Below are 18,543 nucleotides of genomic sequence, written 5' to 3'. Positions count from 1 at the left end.
ATACACCTTTATGTGATGAGCCACGCCCTCCGCAATATTCATTGCCTTATAGAAGCTCAGTTTTAGTAAGTTTTCCACTTTTTGCCAAGAGGGAACTTTAGATATTGGTCCCTAGATTATGTTCACCCAGTTTCATGCAGATCGCTCAAACTTCCTAGGAAGAGATCCATTTGAAGTGTTTTTCAAAAAATTCAAAATGGTGGAAAATCTATATAAGTGGAAGTTATGGGTTCTTGAGGCAAATGTGTTCCTCATGAGGAGAGGCATCTCTGTGCAAAGTTTCATGTCTCTATGACATACGGGGCATGAGATATGCCCATTCAAAGTTTGACATTTCAATCGGTTGCTATAGCGCCCCCCTTTGGCCAATTGATGTAATATTGCTTCATTGGCATCCTCCCATGACCCTCTACCACTGTGCCAAATTTCACATGGATTGACCAAGTCAGTGAGGAGAAAAATGTGGAACAGACACACACACAGAGTTTTCATCATTACATAGTAAGATAAACACTTGAAGATCCACTCATTACTAGAAGTGTGTGTCATATACAAACTAAAGTGATGGTCAAAGTTGTCACAGTGAAATTTAAGATGATGGATTCACGTCATCAACTCATGCATTGAGTAACATTACAAGTTAACGTTCCACCTTAAAAGTCGCCGGCAGTCGGCCCAGTGAATGAAGTTATTTGTTCTCAGACTCCAGCTGCTGTGAGAGGCAGCAAAACATCCTCTTATGATAAAGTTACAGTTTACTAATAAAACTCTGCACGGCTCTCCAAAAATTTCAATGACGAAAAAGTGTGCAAAGGCCTTAAATCTGATTAGAAATCGTAGAAAAAAGACACAATTCACAAATTAAGGTTTTACCTCACAATGTAAAATGCCATAGGCTTGTGCTAATTACGTTAGCATGCTATATATGTTTTAGTAAAACGTGTTTAGTATAAGACAGTTGTTTTGTCAGTGAACCTTGTGAGCTGTAATGGAGCCAGATTTTTGTAACGTTACCTTTGTTAAATGTCGCTGTTGTTCCTGGTTTTATATGAGTAGAGGAAATCTCCGCTAGCCACGAGGCTAATTTATACAATGTAAAATGCCATAGACTTGTGCTAATATCATTAGCATGTTGTATTTGTGGGGAAAATGTGTCCAGATAAAGACAAGTGTTTGTCTGTGAATGCTGCGAGTTATAGTGAAGCTGAGTTGTGTTTGAAATTGTCTCTATTAAGCCATGTTTAATGTGTGTATAATGTGTGTTTTGAACCCTGCCGCTGACTAGTGTTTTGCAGGTGTAACTGTTGATCAGTCTGTTTTTATAAAATTGCATGTGACACCTCAAATGTGGCTTTAAGTTGCAGCTAAAAACATGTTGCCCGTTTCGTAGAAAATACCGAGATATATATCATGTATCACCAGTCAGCCTCTAAATACCGACATATGAATTGTTGTCCACATCACCGAGCCCTAATCCAGCAGATAGTGTGTTTCATTTTGGATCCCATCATAAGTTAGCCTCTGTTTCTTTTACTCTCACACACCTTAACACACCCTCATACTGTGTGTGCACGGGGTCACATTCCAGATCCGGGCAGCTTTCCAGACAGCTAGGTCCACACCAATCCCGCCAAGTCAGCGCACTGCACACACACATGCACACACACACATTCCTCGAGCTGCGGCAGCATTCCTGGAGTCTTGTGCTCGTCAGCAGGACGGAGGTCTGAACCTACGACCTTCCGGTTACAGTGAAGTCTCTTTGTGGCCTGAAAATTAATTATATTCTTTCACGTCCACACTCTGACCGCGACACGTCGTCAGAGGAGAATAATAATTCAGCCTCCAGTTTTTCTTTAATCGATACGAGAGTCACGTTTCATTTCCAAGTTTTGCTCACGTTTAAATTGACATTACGTATTTAAAACTGAGCCAGTTACTCTCTCGGGGGCTGTGTCCACCGAAGAGGTTTTTCCTATGGTCAGCATTTGTTTATGCCTCCACGCCAGAGAGAGGCGTGGCCAGAGGCATTACGTTTACAGGCTGCCCATCCGTCTGTCCGTTCCATTCTCATGAACCGCAAGAGATTTTCTTTAAATTGGGCACAAACATCCACATGGACTCAGTGATAGGATTATGGTGCTCAAAGGTCAAGGTTGCCGTGACCTTATGTCTGTCCTATTCTTATGAATGCAAAATCTCAATAAGGCCTTGAGAGAATTTCTGTTAATTTGGCACAGAAGTCCACTTAGACTTAACAATAAACTAGTAGGATTATGGTGCTCAAAGGTCAAGGTTGCCGTGACCTTGTGTCCATCTTATTATTAAAAGTGTAAAATCTCAAGAAGGCCTTGAGAGAATTTCTTCAAATTTGGCACAAACGCCCACTTAGACTCAACAATGAACTCACAGATTTTGGTGGTCAAAGGTCAAGGTTGCTGTGACCTCATTTGTCTTATTCATGTAAATGTGAAATCTCAAGAACTTATCAAGGGATTTATTTATTTTGTTTATACGTGGCACGTATGTCAACTTGAAATCAACAATGAACTGATCAGACTTTGGTGGTCATAGGTCAAGGTCACTGTGATCTTATTCTCATGAATTCAAAATCTCAAAAAGGCCTTGAGGGAATTTCCTCATATTTCGCACAAATGTCCACTCAGTATTCACGATAAACCAGTAGGATTATGGTGCTCAAAGGTCAAGAAAGCCTTGAGGGAATTTCTGAAAATTTGACACAAACGCCCACTTGGACTCAACAATGAACTCATAGATTTAGGTGGTCAAAGGTCAAGGTTGCTGCGACCTCGTTTGTCTTATTCATGTGAATGTGATATCTCAAGAACACACCAAGGGATTTTCCTCAAATTTGGCACGTGTCCGCTTGGACTCAATGATGAAGTCATAGAATTATGGTGCTCAAACATCAATGTTGCTTTGACCTTGCATCCATCTTATTGTCATGAATGCAATATCTCAAGAAGGCTTTGAGATAATTTCTTCAGATTTGGCACAAATGTCTGCTTGGACTCAGCAATGAACTGATGAGACCTTAATGGTCATAGGTCAAGGTCACTGCGATTTTATTCTCATGAATGCAAAATCTCAAGAAGTCCTTGAGAGAATTTCTTTAAATTTGGCACAAACGTCCACTTGGACTCAACAATTAACTAAAAGGATTATGGTGCTCAAAATTAAAAGATTTTACAGCAGGGAGACTTATTTTTGCCCAGGGGCCATTTTTGCAAAGGAGGCCAGTTAACAAACAAGCATTAATGATTATTACACAAATAATTAGCCACCCAGCACCCAGAGTATCACTGTTTTAAAGGCTTTCTTCTAGGTGTGTTGGGGGACTTCAATTTAAGACTAGACCTTTAAAATCCTGGTTATGTCTCTGGAAACATTCATCAGTGAGCACAACACCAGATTTATTTAACTTTGATAAAATGACAAGTTTCAGAGGTGATTCAGATAAAACACAGTCGGTGCTGTTCTTTTTTTCACTCAGCCTTTTTCAATGATTTCATAAAATACACTTGTACTGTAAACTATAACCACAACTAAATCAGGAAGGAGGAAACAGGAAGTGGCTCAGACAGACCAGGTGTACAAATTCCCCTGTCTTCTTCTCTGTCTGCATCATCACTATGGCAACCGTACAGCACTGCGTTTCCATCGGTGGGTGTTTCACTGACCTGCGTGTTTGTAGACACGACAGTAGAGCACCTGTTCCTCGTTGTATCTGTCCTGACACTGTTTTACAGCATGTAAGGCGACACTTGAAGAATGCCTGTAAAACCCTCAGTCTTCAGTCGTTCTCGCGCTCCCCCGCTCTGTTTTTCTTTCTCTGGAGTTCCTGTCAGCCAGTTTCTTTTCACACATGAGGCACGAAACATTGCTGTCTTCACGGAGCTGTAAAAGTGATGTCTTTTTGTCACGTGACATTAATCACTCACGGCTTTGTTCAGACATTACGGCACATTTACGCAAAGAACTGCGTGTGAGCGCAGTATTGGGCAGTATTGAAACATAACATGATAGGTGGATGTTTAGCTAACCAGCAGAAACACTCACACCACTGTTTGACCCCGGCCGCCATTGAACAAAATGTCACCTCAGCTGTGATGCCTCATGAAGGAGAGAAGGGCGCACCCTCTGATGTCACGGGACAAAAACTCTGTCTAGTCGTCAACACTGGAAACAGAGTTTCTGAAAATCGTTTCTTTGTTTTACACACACCATCCCTTTCCTTCCTCCCTCTCTTCCTCTCATTCATCCTTCCTTCCTCTCCTCCTCTCTTTTGTCCTGACTTCTCCTCTCTTCCATCCCTCTTTCCTCTCCTCCTCTCTTCCATCCTTCCTTCCTCTCCTCTCTTTCATCCTTCCTTGTTCTCCTCCTCTCTTCCATCCTTCCTTCCTCTCCTCCTCTCTTTTGTCCTGACTTCTCCTCTCTTCCATCCTTCCTCTGCACCTCTCTTCCACCCTTCCTCCCTCTCCTCTCTTTCATCCTTCCTTGTTCTCCTCCTCTCTTCCATCCTTCCTTCCTCTTCTCCTCTCTTTTGTCCTGACCTCTCTTCCAACCTTCCTTCCTCTTCTCCTCTCCTCCTTCCTTCCTTCCTCTTGTCCTCTCTTCCATCCTGACTTCTCCTCTCTTCCATCCTTCCTTCCTCGCCTCTTCTCTTCTGTCCTGACTTCTCCTCCTCTCTTCCATCATTCCTTTCTCTTCCCCGTCCTGACTTCTCTTCCTCTCTTCCATCCTTCCTTGCTGTCTTCCTCTCTCCTGTCCAGACCTCTCTTCCTCTCCAGCACCCTGACTTCTCTTCCTCTTTTCCATCCTTCCTTCCTCTCATCCTCTCCTCTATCCTGACCTCTCCTCCTCTCTTCCTTCCTTCCTTCCTTCCTTCCTGTCTTCCTCTCTTCCATCCTTCCTTCCTCTCCTCCTCTTCCTCATCCTTCCCTCTAACACTGTTGAATCCTGATTCCTCCCCTGAGAACGATTGCAGCTTAGACACACAGCTACTCATTAAAATATGCATGAGCACTAAGTCTCTTACATCCCTGCAACACTCCCTGCATTCATTATTGATGAACACACACACACACACACACACACACACACACACTGCAGCCGTAGTGTTTATTTGCTTTGTACAGCACCTGTTTTTTGCTGCATTGCACCTCTGTAATGTTTCCCACTAGAAACACGGCAGCGTCTGTGTTTAGATCCTGTCAGCTTGTTAGATCGCTCAGCTCAGAATCTGACGGCTCGCCGTGTCATTACTGTCAAAACACACACTCAGCTCGGGCTAAAAGTCTTCACAGGTCCACTTCCTGGGAACAGACTGTACGAGGACATGAGTTATATTCAATGTTTGTACTGTTTTCACTGCACAGCAGCTGCAAGGTCATCTTGGTTTATATTTCCTCTGAAAAAAGTATCTAAGTTTAGGAATGGTCCCAGAGTTACTCTGATATTGTAGTAAAGTAAAAGTAGAAATACCACAGTTAAAATATTCATAAACGCTAGCTCCTGTTAGCCTCTTTTAGCGTTGTTAGCCTCTGTTGGCTTCTCTTAGCCCCTGTTAGCACCTGTTTGCCTCTGTTTAGCTTCTGTTAGCCTCTGTTTGTGTCCGTTAGCCCCTGTTAGCACCTGTTTGCCTCTGTTGGCTTATGTTAGGGTATGTCATCCTCTGTTAGCTCCTTTTAGCCTCTGTTTGCCTCTGTTGGCTTATGTTAGGGTATGTCATCCTCTGTTAGCTTCTGATAGCCTCTGTTGGTTTCTGTTAGCCTCTGTTTGTGTCTGTTAGCCCCTGTTAGCCTCTGTTTGTGTCTGTTAGCACCTGTTTGCCTCTGTTAGCTCATTTTAGCCTCTGTTTGCCTCTGTTAGCTCCTTTTAGCCTCTGTTTACCTCTGTTGGCTTAAGTTAGGGCATGCCATCCCCTGTTAGCCTCTGTTAGCTCCTTTTAGCCTCTGTTTGCCTCTGTTTAGCTTCTGTTAGCCTCTGTTTGTGTCCGTTAGCCCCTGTTAGCACCTGTTATCCTCTGTTAGCTTCTGATACTCTCTGTAAGCTTCTTTTAACATCTGTTTACCTCTGTTACCTTATTTTAGCTTCTGTTTACATTTGTTGGCTTCTGTTATTCTCTTTTAACCTCTGTTAGCCTCTGTTGGCTTCTGTTAGTTGCTGTTAGCCTCTGTCGGCGCCCATTGGTGTCTTTTAGCCTATTTTAGCCTCTGTTAGCTTCTGTTATCATATTTGGTTAGTGAACTTTGTTCAAACACCACTTTGAACACTGTTGGTCTTTGAGTTTGGAGACCTCTGAAGTTTTCGATGTTGGTTTTTTAATGGTTTTTTTTTTTTTTTTTTGGATAGATAAAATGTAGTGAAACAGCAGCTGAGAGTAGCCATGTTTCCATCAGCCTGTTTAGATGCGCATCTAGAAGTATTGCATCGGAAAATTATGATGGAAACTCCAAAATTCAAATTAAAATCCCCTGATTCACACAAACTAAAATACGCTCGCTTTAGCCAGGTTTTGGTTGATTCGAAAAAATGTTGATTCACAAAACGGAGGATGGAAACAGTTATGTTCGAATTAAATCGGACGTAGCGCACCTCTCTCCATGGTGATATCCACACTCCGGGTCGGGAAGGCGGTAATGCATTTACAAGCTGGTTGCCAACCGCCAGAAAACATAGAAGAAGAATGCGAGACTTGTTTTGTTTCCGGTTCTGATTCGTATCTCTTTTAATGCGCATTTCCCAATGATTCAAATCACTTTTGGATGGAAACATAGCTAGTGAGTCAGTATCTACTGAACTCCACTCAGTAGATACACAGAGAGGAAGAGATGAAACATCAGCTGCTGAAGATCAATCCCTCACACATTCCTCTGATCCTCTCTCAATCTTTATTGATTCTGCACACACTTGCAGGCTAATCCAGCTAGCTCTCACACACACACACACACACACACACACACACACACACACACACTACAAACAGAGGCCACATCTGCTTCAGTCTTTGAAGTGGTTTCCTCTGTTTCCAGTCTGACGGTAGTTAGCTCCGAGCATAAAATGCACAAAAACACACACAGTCACGGACACACACTCCCAAGTCATCATTCACTCCTGGAGAGGACTCATTCATGCGCATGCACACACTCACACACAAACATGAGCACATACACACAGAGTCCGCAAGTGTGGGAACGAGTCAGCTGTTTTAATGTATAACACACACACACACACACACACACACACACACACACACACACACACGCACACACACACACCAGTTTCAGGTTTTACAAGGCCATCAGAGGGAGAGAGTCAGTGGGTCTGCATACCACAGAAGAAGAGAGAGTTTTAAAAACAAAACAAAAGGGCAGCAAAGAAACACATGAAAAAAGAGACGCTTTTAGAAATACATTATTACTGATTGTTGTTTTCCTAACCATTAAGAGAAATATTTTTATAACTACCAGCAGTGAAAAGTAACTAAGTACTGAGCTGAAGTATTAACTCACGCTACTTTCTACTTCTGGGGTGATTTTATTATTATTATTATTATTATTATTATTAAGGCTTAAAGTTATGCACAATTAAGGTCAAGGTTGCTTTAAGTGACAGGCTGCTGATAGTGTCCTTAACTTCTCAGTCAGACCCACAGCTTGTTCCTCTAGAGCTCCACCCTCTCGCCTAAATATGGTCACTGTTGTACATATGGTCATTATTTTTACAGTCTTTGATTTAAAGTTATTAAATTCAGCCCCACCTAGCCTCTCTTAGCCTCTGTTTGCCTCTGTTAGCCTCTGTTTGCCTCTGTTAGCTTCTGTTTGCCCCTTTTAGCCTCTGTTAGCCTCTGTTTGTTGGTGTCTGTTAGCTTCTGTTTGCTTCTGTTAGCCCCTGCTCATCTCTGTCTGCCTCTGTTGCCTTCTGTTAGCCTCTGTTTGTCGGCTTCTGTTAGGCTTTTTTTAGCCTGTGTTTACCTCTGTTGTTTTCTGTTAGCCCCTTTTAGCCTCTGTTAGCCTCCGTTAGCCTCTGTTGGCTTCTGTTTGCCTCTGTTTGTTGGCTTCTGTTAGCCTCTGTTAGCTTCTGTTTGTCCCTTTTAGCCTCTGCTGGCTTACGTTGGCCCCTTTTAGCCTCTGTTAGCTTCGGTTGGCGTCTGTTAGCCTCTGTTTGTTGGCGTCTGTTAGCCTCTGTTAGCTTCTGTTGGCCCCTTTTAGCCTCTGCTGGCTTCTGTTGGCCCCTTTTAGCCTCTGTTGGCGTCTGTTAGCCTCTGTTAACTTCTGCAAGCCTCTGTTTGTTGGTTTCTGTCAGCCTCTCTTTACCTCTGTTGGCTTCTGTTAGCCTATGTTAGCTTCTGTTAGCATCTGTTTATTGGTTTCTGTTAGCTTCTCTTTACTTCTGTTGGCGTCTGTTAGCCTGTTGCGTACAGAACCTTTAAATAAAAGATCTGAGTACTTCTTCCACCACTGACGGCCGCTGTCGTTAACGTACATTTCAGTGCACCTGCAACTGCCTCACATTTAAAGGCAGATGTGATATGATTTAATCTTTTGCAAATGTTTTTAAACATCCAAAATCGATCTGTTTTCTTAATGCAGCATGTTTTACCTAAACTGTGAGAAAACAACAGAGGAGTAGAGGGTTGGGGGAAAAAGAAGAAAAGGACATAAATTGGAAGCAGAGAGAGGGAGAGTTTAGATTTATGACAATATGGAGACAGAGAGAGAGATGGAGGAGGAGAAAGAAGGAGGTAGGAATTAGTAACAGACGTAAAGGAAAGAAGGATGGAGAGAGGTAGGAAATTAGAAACAGAGAAGAAGAGACAGAAGGGAGGTAAATGGGGGAGGAAAGGAAAGAGGAATTAAAAAGGAAGTGAGGACTGATTAAAGGAGTCCAGGACATTATGGGATTGATCAGTGGTAGGAACTGATATGATGACACATATAGAGATTTACAGATTAACAGGCCCAGAGGTCAAAGGTCATCTGGGGCCTGGTGAGGCTGATTGAGGAGTAGGATGGAGCCCTGGGGGTCGAACAGTCGGCAGATGGCGTGGGGAGGTTGTATCTGAGGTGAATAATTATTTACAGCCAATAAACGATCTGTTCGGCACGTCACCGCCGATGCTTGATCAGGATCACTTGTTGTGTTTGAAATGTGAGGATGTAGCACACGAGGTCTGCAGGTAAAACTCTGTGTTACGTTGCAGGATTGGAATGCATTGTACCGAAAGGTGTTTCCAATGTTCAGTTAACATACATTGGAGAACAAAGTATTGGAAACACCTGTCAGTGTGATACGACGCGGCACAACACCATCACCAACACGTCTCGGCGTCAGCAGATCGGAGCGGCTGCAGGGCTGCAACATTACACTCTACAGGTGTTTCTATTTTTCTGGACACCTGAGTTTACATTGCAGGTTCCTTTCTCTTTTTTGTAAGTGTGGGGTACATTTATGACTGAAATAACACACAGACTCAGGCCGAGAGAAGAGAATGAGGACTGATTGGTTTTGTGTCGACAACCTGAGGCCTCCAGGTAAAGAGAAAGTAAAAGAAAAGGAGGTGGAGAGACATAGGGGAGAAAACAACAAGAGGAGGAGGTGAACAGGTGAGAGAGGAGGAGGGAGGTGTTGAGTGTTTTGTCGCCTCCGGCTCTGGGTGAAGGTTTGGCCTCCCAAATTACCCCCCAGCAGCTCCTAATGCTGCCTGATGTGCGAGTGTGAGCCTGTGGGAGTTTCAGTGTGACGACCTCTGAGGTCAATCAGCTGTGAGAAAGCGTTGACCTCCGACAAACCTCCTGCTGGGCACATTTCAATAATGCTTCTAGTCCGTCTGGTAATGCCGGTCCTTTGGTCGGCCCACCACTTTGTTTCAGACTGAAATATTTAAATGATTAGTGGACGCTTTGCTTTGAACTATGGTTCATGTTCCCCTGAGGGTGAACTGTGAGAACTTTGGTGATCCTCTGACCTTTCAACGAGCACAGTTTGTCCATTACTTTGGTTTATGATCAAATACCTGCAAAAGTAATGAGCCTCAGCTACTTTGTGCTTGGTGCTAATTAGCCAATGTTAGCATTCTAACAGTTTTATAGATGAAGGTAAAACGCTCCAGAATTTTAAAATACACCCTCCTCTTAAAGGGTGTGCCATATCACCTCATTTACAATAACACAAGCCTGTGAAGTTGTTGAAATCCGGCGCTTGGACAGTGACTTGCGGCATCAGAAACCAACAAAAAAGGCATTCTTTAACGTTGGCGTGATACGAGGCCAGTTGCTGTTATAGTTTAACGGTGCCGGTGGCGTCGGGGAAATGTGGTGGGACAGAGATGCAAGTTAAGGTGGCGAAAGTCCAACTGGGGCGGGTGGGAGTGGTGGTGGATGGGTCCAACAAACACACTTTCACCTGAGAAAGCCATGTTCATGTCCCGTAAGATTCTAACTTTCTTCTAAGTTTTCTAGCTAAACCCTATTTTTCCTAAACCTAGCCATGTGTTTTTGTTGGGGGTAAAAAAAAAAAAATCAATTTGCAGTGTTGTACCGACGTAGTGCTTTTATTTTGAAAGAGACTGTATGTAAATGTTACCCTGGAAATCCAGAGTTCCCGCGAGAGCACAATTTGAATTTGCTCAGTGAGTCACTCTGGCAATCAGTAATGATGCTCATTACCCATGCCCTTGGAGCCGAGCTGCACCAATCACATTGGTGTATCTGATATAGGCTACAATGAACGAGTTAGACTTGGCTTTTTCTCTAAAAGAGGAACAGAAGATGTCGCTCGAATCTCTCCTTTGCAAGAAGGACGTTTTTGTTGTTTTGCCGACCGGATACGGCAGGAGTCTAATCTACCAGTTAGCTCCGCTGGTAACGCTCTGGATACGTCATCCCGTGTATTGTTCTGATTGGTTGTAGTGTTATCCAATTGCGTGCAGTGAAATCTCCACCAGGTGGCGCCATTGATTGGAAATACACTAACTAAGCAGTGCAAATGAAGCGAGTTATACATACGCCTATTCTCAGGAGTTGAGAAATCTGAACTCCAACAACCAATTGACCTATGGCTAAGTCCCGCCCTCAAACACGATGAGCCAATCACAGTGCGTATAGCCATTCCCATACACTCGGACATTCTCTGCCTGGACGTCCATTGAAATGCATTACAGAAAGTCAGTTTTGTTCGGTTTTATGAGCTTTTTCTGAGATTTGAAGTTTAAAAATGGTCAAACGGTGTGCATGGGGTACATGCAACTCTGACACAAGGTATCCTGAGAGGCTGGGCGACCAGGTGTATTTTTTACACTTTAAACCACATCTCAACTGAGAAAAGTGTCTCCTTTGGATAAAGTTGTGTGGTAACGTTAGACCACAACATCAACTCAACGTGAATAAGATTAACAATGATGTCTACATCTGTTCTAAGGTAAGTCAACGTTGTGTTTGAGGCAACATATTGTCACTTTGCTGGAAAGAAATATAAAGTTATCTTCAACATCTCTAGCTAACGTTAGCTAAAGTTAGCCTAACGTTAGCTCCTAGCTGCGTTGTTCATCATGTCACCTTGTTTGCTGGGAGTTCATTAGCCTATTTTGTTCTAGTTTTGTACTTTGGTGATAGCACATCATTGTTAGCTGTTGTCCAAAGGGCTCTAGTTAAGCTAACGTTAACTTCTGGAGCTTAGCTTCATTAACTTATCTGTAATGGCAGAGATAACAAAGGTTGGCAAACGTTATGCTGAATGATTCAGTGTAAATACTGTAGCACCAAACTAACGGAGAGACACTCTTGGTAAAGATGGTAAAAAGGCCGTTATCCTTTTCTCATATTCTGAGCCAAAAACCTTAACTTCAGTGGCACTTTAACTTGTTGTCTTTGATGGTGACGGCAACCAGATGCGGTTCACAAGCGTACACTGTGACCTGTAAATTTTGGCTTGTAATTTAAGCTTTTCATCGACCTTCTCAACAATAAAATGATGAATATATCCCTCCAATGTGTAGTTTAGGCCCTTTTGGTTACTTCTCAATGACATCTGATCGTTATGTCCCCAAAAATCATCAATTGCCTCCTGCGAAATGCCGTGTACTGTGACACCTGCCATAGCGCCCGTCACTGAATGTTGATAGTTTGTCCGAGTGAGTGGAGGGGGGCGTGGCTTAGCCATAGGTCAATTCACACGTTGTCGCTGAAGTGTAGCGCCCACTCTCCAGTCCCCCTCGCAATAACACCATTAGCTAACATTTGTACTGTTAGCACTGCTAGCCACTAGCCAATGGCTCATTTACCTCCATGTTGAGAGCCATGTGCAGACAACCAATGAATCATAGATATGCTCTGAATGCTGTATGCAGGTAAAAGTTTGCAGTACTTTTACTTGTAACAGAGTTGTAACATTTGTACACAGTGGTACTGCTACTTCCCTTTGCTAACATGCTCACAGTCGCAGTGCTTAACACACTGGTGTGTAGAAGGTATAATGTTTACCATGGTGTGTTAGAATGCTATCAGCAACTGGCCTCGTATCACGCCGACGTTAAAGAGCACCTTTTTTTGCTGGTTTTCTGACGCCGCAAGTCACTGCCCAAGCGCCGGATTTCGCCGATTTCACAGTGAGACCGGGCCCGTGTTATCGTGAATGAGGTGATACGGCACACCCTTTAAGAGGAGGGTGTATTTTAAAATTCTGAAGCATTTTACCTTCATCTATAAAACTGCATACCCCAGCTTTAACTTACCTGTCAGGGCTACATGTGAACATTCACCTGTTGGCTGTGACGTTTGAACTCCTGACGTCAGAACATTTGGTACATTTTCCTCAGAATTCTAAATAGAATGTGCTGCTCCCTACACACACACACACACACGCACACACACACACACACACACACGCGCGCTGCACGCGGCTCCACCCCTCTCCCTCACGAGGCACAGAGAGGCATGTCCCTGCGTGTTCCTGTGGAGGTCGAGTCTGAGCAGACAGACTGAATCCTGGAGCAGCAGCAGCAGCACGCGCTCCACGCGGACCGTTTCCTGTCCACTGAACCCTTTATACTTCTGGATGGATTGTTGACGTCACGCCCTCTGATCCTCGGATACACTTCTTTTGGATTTCGGGATTTAATCGCTCTAAATAACATTTCTAGTTGTATTACACATCTTTGACAGTCCTCTACAGTCTCCGGGAGGCTTGTACCTACCGGGGGCAGCCATGGGTTTCTACGGCACCTTGAAGCTCATCTTCTACAAAGTGAGTATTGATCATAGGAAGGGCTGATCGATCAGCTGATGTCAGCAGCTGATGTCAGCAGCTGCGGCTCGAGCTCCGTTGCCGTGAATGTATTGAAAGCTGTCGTGCAGGAACTGGAGGTTGTCAGGCTCGGACAGCACCGGGATGACAAGGCGTTTCTCTCTGACAGCGGAATGCCTCAGTGGCGCGTGCGTGTGTCGGTGTGTGCGCGCGTGTGTGGACCACTGCGGAACCGGCAGAGGGGAAGAGAGACTCCTCATATCATGTCCTTCCTCTGCCGCTATCTCTTTCTCTGTGATTGCATTATTGATTATTGATCACCCAGCTGTGTGTGTGTGTGTGTGTGTGTAGGTGTCTGTGCTTTGAGCCTCAGCAGGTAAACACACAGAGCCAGTGAGCAAGGCATTGTTCAGGGTTTGAATCCTGCTTAAAACTGCTGCAAAATATGTTTAATGACAGGAGAATAAAGCAGCAAATACCTGTGAATGAAATGAAATGTATAAAAATCAAACAACTTGAGTATCTGATGCTAAAATTAAAACCTTCCACTTCCCTCAAAGTGGTATATGACACACTGCAGCTGCTGACCAGGGGATTTTTGGGTCAAAAATAGTACATTAAACAGCAGAAGTCAATGAAAATTAACTTTAGATCAACCAAACATTAGTATACAATCTATATTTATCCCTACAGCCACAAATTACAGAATTAAAGCCCTAAAAACTGAAAATAAAGCATCCATACTCTACAAAGACAAAAGGGATATAAAACTGCATAGCTCCTATAAACTGTATTTTTGGGGTTAAATATGCTGTATTGAACAGGAAAAAATGTATGAATATGAATTAAGTTAGTAATCAATGCATATTAATCTCCACAGCTGCGAATCACAAGATTAAAACCTTAAAAATGAAAATATCTCTTTCCTACACTTTGAGAACACAAATGTCCACCGTGTACAGCTCCTTTTAACTGCATTTTTGGGTCAAATATGATGTATGAAACGGTAAAAATGTATGAAAATTAATTAAGATTAAGCAAGACATAGCACAAACGACAAGATTAAAATTGTAAAAATGGACAGTTTTGCTTCCCTACTCTATAAAAACATGAGTACACAGTACAGCTCATTTAAACTGCATTTTGGAGTCAAATATGGTGTATGAAACAGCCAAAATCTATGAAAATGAATTAGAATTAACCAAAACTTCAAGTCCCTGAACTGTAGGAACACAAATACAAGAGGGATACCACATGGTACAGTTCCTGTAAACTGCCTTTTTGGGTCATATGTGGTGTATGAAACAGTACAGATCTATAAAAATAGATTCAAATCAAGCAAAAATTATTTAGTATTCAATGCATATTCATTTTTACAGCTTCAAATCACAAAATTAAAACCTTAAAAATGAAAACATATCTTCTCAACACCTTGAGAATACAATTACAAGAGGGATTCCATAGTGTACAGCTTGTGTAAACAGCATTGCTGGGTCAAATATGGTGTATGAAACTGTATCTATGAAAATGGATTAGAAATCAAGCAGAACTGTAGTATCTGGCGCATGCTCATCTTTACAGCTACAAACCACAAGATTGAAACCATAGAAATTCACAATTTTTTGTTTCCTTACACTGTGAAAACCCAAGTCAAAGAGGGATATTACACAGTATGGCTCATGTTAACTGCATTTTGGGGTAAAATTTAGTGTATGAAACAGAAAAAAATCTATGAAAATGAATTAAAGTTAGACAAAACTTTAGTATCTGATGTTTGTGTGTCTAACCAGATTCAAACCACACGGATCTAACCAAAGAAAGTGACTTTCTTTGCTTCCATCTATTGTGAAAATGTAGATTATAGAAGTATTACACAGTAAATCCCAGCAAAATTACACACAGGTCACTGTAAGGTCACAGCGTACTCTTAACTGATTATCATGGACTCATCATAAATCATTACAGTTGTGTTATAGAGATGTTAAAGCTTTAAAATGTACAAGAGGAACAATAAGGTTACTGTGCGTTGCTTTATGTATCATAGCCACACTGTAAGTCCCTATAGCAACACCACAGTGATGCCAACAGAAGTACAAACACCGTAAAAGTATTGAATAGTTTATTATAGGGATATAATAGAGATTTTACAAACAGATGTCACGCAGCAGAGCTGAATTCTTCTGGTTTTAACAGTAAACACATTTTTGTTGTTTTTCATCCTCGGGTGAAGTTTTTCTTTTTGGCTTAATGAAATCCACACAGACGCGACATCTGTTATAAAAAGCCAGCGACATTAGGGTGAAAAAAAGTCAGAAAATGAAAAGCAGATTATGAGTTTAGGTCAGAGTTAAGAGCTGAAATTACAGCCGTATGTTGTTGATGTTGAAGCACTGACATTGTGGGAGGTTTGGGGTTCAATTCTGGCCTCAGTGATGATCTACAGACTGAAATACTCAGTGTCTGCTTGTATTTTATTTTGAAAAGTGACACAGATTATGCAGCCAGTTATGATGCCCGAGAGGAAGGAGGACACACTCACACACTGTCCCGTACATCTCCAGCCTCCTGTGTGTGTGTGTGTGTGTGTGTGTGTATGTGTGTGCGTGTGCGTGCGCAGCAGCCTGTTAGCGCGTGCTGCTCTATTTTAGACGAGTGCTGCACCGGTGACATTCCTGCGATTTTCTGCATTCCTGCGTTCATTCACTGAGAGAGAGAGACACAGAGAGGAAAGGGATGGAAGGCTGATTCAGACCTCTGGGTGGTTGCGTTTGTGTTACTTAACAGCGTAGGTGTTTTCAGTGTCTCTCCAGTAACACAGAGGGCTGCAGTTTATCTGCATCTTTTTATTAATGTGGACTGGTCCCTTCTTTGACCACAGGAACATCCCAGAAACCCACAAGCATTTGTAGGAACTCATTTCCTCGACACATGCAGTTTAATGTGTCTCAGAATCAGAAACAGAAATCGGGGTTTTTTTGCCAGATAGGTTTTCACATACAAGGAATTTCCCTTGGTATTTTGGTGCATAGTAATCAAAGTGAATAAAGATGCATGTTCATCTTAACGCTACAAACCACAAGATTAAAACCTATGAAATGGACATTTTTGTTGCTTCCAAAAACCATAAAAACACAAGTTAAAGAGGGATATCAAGCAGTACAGTTGATTTTTTTGCGTCAAATATGGTCTATGAAACCACAAAAATCGGTGAAATGAATCAAAGTCTGACACATCTTTAGTATCCAGTGCTTGTTCATGTGCGTAGCTTCAAACTACAAGAACAAAACCTCAGAAATTGACTTCTTTTTGCTTCCTTATGCCATTAAAACACAAGTGAAACAGCAACAGCAAAAATCTATGAAATTGTATGAAAATCAAGCAAAACTTTAGCATCCAATGCTTGTCTGTATATGTAGCTTCAAACTACAAGAGTAAAACCTAAGAAATTGACATTTTGTGCTTCCTTTTCCTATAAAAACACAAGTAAAAGAGAGCTATTACACAGTACAGCTCATGTAAACTACATTTTGGGGTCAAATATGGTGTATGAAACGTCAAAAATCTATGACTGTGAATTAAAATCAGACAAATTTCAAGTATCCAATGCTCGTTCTTCTCTACAGCTTCAAACTACAAGCTTAGAAATTTATATTTCTTGCCTCCTGGCACCATTAAAACACAAGTAAAAGAGGGATGTTACACAGTACAGCTGTTGTAAATGTAATTTGGGGTCAAATATGGTGTATGAAACAGCAAAAATGTATGAAATATATAACCCGAGAAATTGACATTTTATTGCTTCCTTTTCCCATAAAAACAAAGTAAAAGAGAGACATTACACAGTGCAGCTCATGTTAACTGCATTTTGGGGTCATTTTTGATACTCTCCTACATTGTGTAATTAGGGATTATAAAGGGATACTACACAGGAAATCCTGGCACAATTACACATAGGTCACAGTACAGTCACTGTGTGCTCCTAACTGATTAGAATACATGCATCATAAGTCATTACAGTAATGTTATAGAGATGCTATAGAATCTGTTCATTGTCGTGGACTCTGCAACAACTGTTTACTGTCCTTTAACACCTGTAATTTCATATGTCTTGTATCCAGATAGAATTTTAATACAATATAATATATTTTGATAGATTTCAATAGAAGAAGGACATGGCTGGATTAACCGGTTAGAGGGCCCTGGGGCAAAAATTGCTATTTGACCCTAATGACCCCCCAGTTACCACCCTGTGTGGACTGTATATGTTGTCACCAACCTCCAGTGAGCGCTACTGTCTCTCATTGTTTCTCTTTTTCCCACCAGATGAAGAGGAAGTTGGATCATGGTCCAGATGGCCGTCCGTTTCCTTCAGGGAAGAAGCACTGCAAGGGCAATGGATACCTCAGGTACAGCACAGATTGTGTAACTAACCCATAGATGACTATAGGAACTTTATGTTTAAACTCTTAACAGCTATTAACTGCAAACGAGGAGTAAATGCAGTAGCTTATTGTTGTTGTAATAAACAAATAATTAGCATTCTGTTAGCAAAACAGGATATGAACATAAGTGGAACTAAAAACAATTTTCGTTTGTTCATCATAGCAACTTTTTTTAAGCATTTTGTAAGCTGGTAATTCACTACACATTGGAAATGCTAACTGGTACAGATGCTAACATCCCTGTTCCTCTCTCCCCAGTCCTTCCAGTCTGGTTCAGGCCACCACACCAACAACATTTGGTGACCTACGGCTGGCCAATGGGCATTCGGCTCAGCGGCGGCGAGTCACCTCCGGCCCGCCCCCCTCTGGCCTGCAGGACTGGCTTCATACCTTCCAGGTCAGGACTCATGTCACTTCCTTACACTGAGTGCATAATTAAGAGTTAGCTAAAACCCTCCTCCAAACAGTGATCATCCTATCATAGCTTAGTAACAGTAACTAGGCACAGCAGCTTTTGATTTCTCGTTGGAGGGTGAGGTCTTTTTTTTGTAGCTTTTCGAAAAACAAAAACACATTTTGTTGTTAGCATTCCCTGCTAACTAGCTTACTACCAACAGCAGTAAACTGGTGTTACCTATAAAGCAGAGGAGCACATCGTTGGCTAACTATTACTTAGGGTTTCAGGCTATGCTAGAAAAATCCCCATTCAGGACTACAGCATTCACTGTGTGGGAGCCAAGATGCTAATTTATTGGAGTTTTGGCCAATGTTAGCTTCCGCAGATCTTCTTGGGATTTGGGGAAGTTTACATTCAGCTGAAAATATGAAAATGAAA

At 42.2% G+C, this 18,543-nt stretch overlaps 1 protein-coding gene across 2 annotated transcripts in view; it reads left to right on the top strand.

The window, feature by feature from the left end:
- Nucleotides 1-18,543, top strand: part of LOC117245836 (F-box/WD repeat-containing protein 7-like) — a 44,990-nt gene that overhangs the window by 6,715 nt on the left and 19,732 nt on the right. The window contains exons 1-3 of one of the 2 annotated variants that reach the window (XM_033609396.2): nucleotides 12,968-13,266; nucleotides 17,590-17,672; nucleotides 17,967-18,105. In XM_033609396.2, coding sequence (XP_033465287.1) covers nucleotides 13,228-13,266; nucleotides 17,590-17,672; nucleotides 17,967-18,105 — 261 coding nt within the window. In that variant the 5' untranslated portion in view covers nucleotides 12,968-13,227. Of the gene's footprint in view, nucleotides 1-12,967; nucleotides 13,267-17,589; nucleotides 17,673-17,966; nucleotides 18,106-18,543 lie in introns of those variants that run through there. The other variant, XM_033609395.2, reaches the window with a different exon arrangement.

This window comes from Epinephelus lanceolatus, chromosome 22 (genome assembly GCF_041903045.1).
Source record: "Epinephelus lanceolatus isolate andai-2023 chromosome 22, ASM4190304v1, whole genome shotgun sequence".
NCBI classification, from domain to species: domain Eukaryota; kingdom Metazoa; phylum Chordata; class Actinopteri; order Perciformes; family Serranidae; genus Epinephelus; species Epinephelus lanceolatus.
The sequence above is the reverse complement of the archived record's forward strand: the minus strand, read 5'-3'. Positions and strand labels throughout refer to the sequence as shown.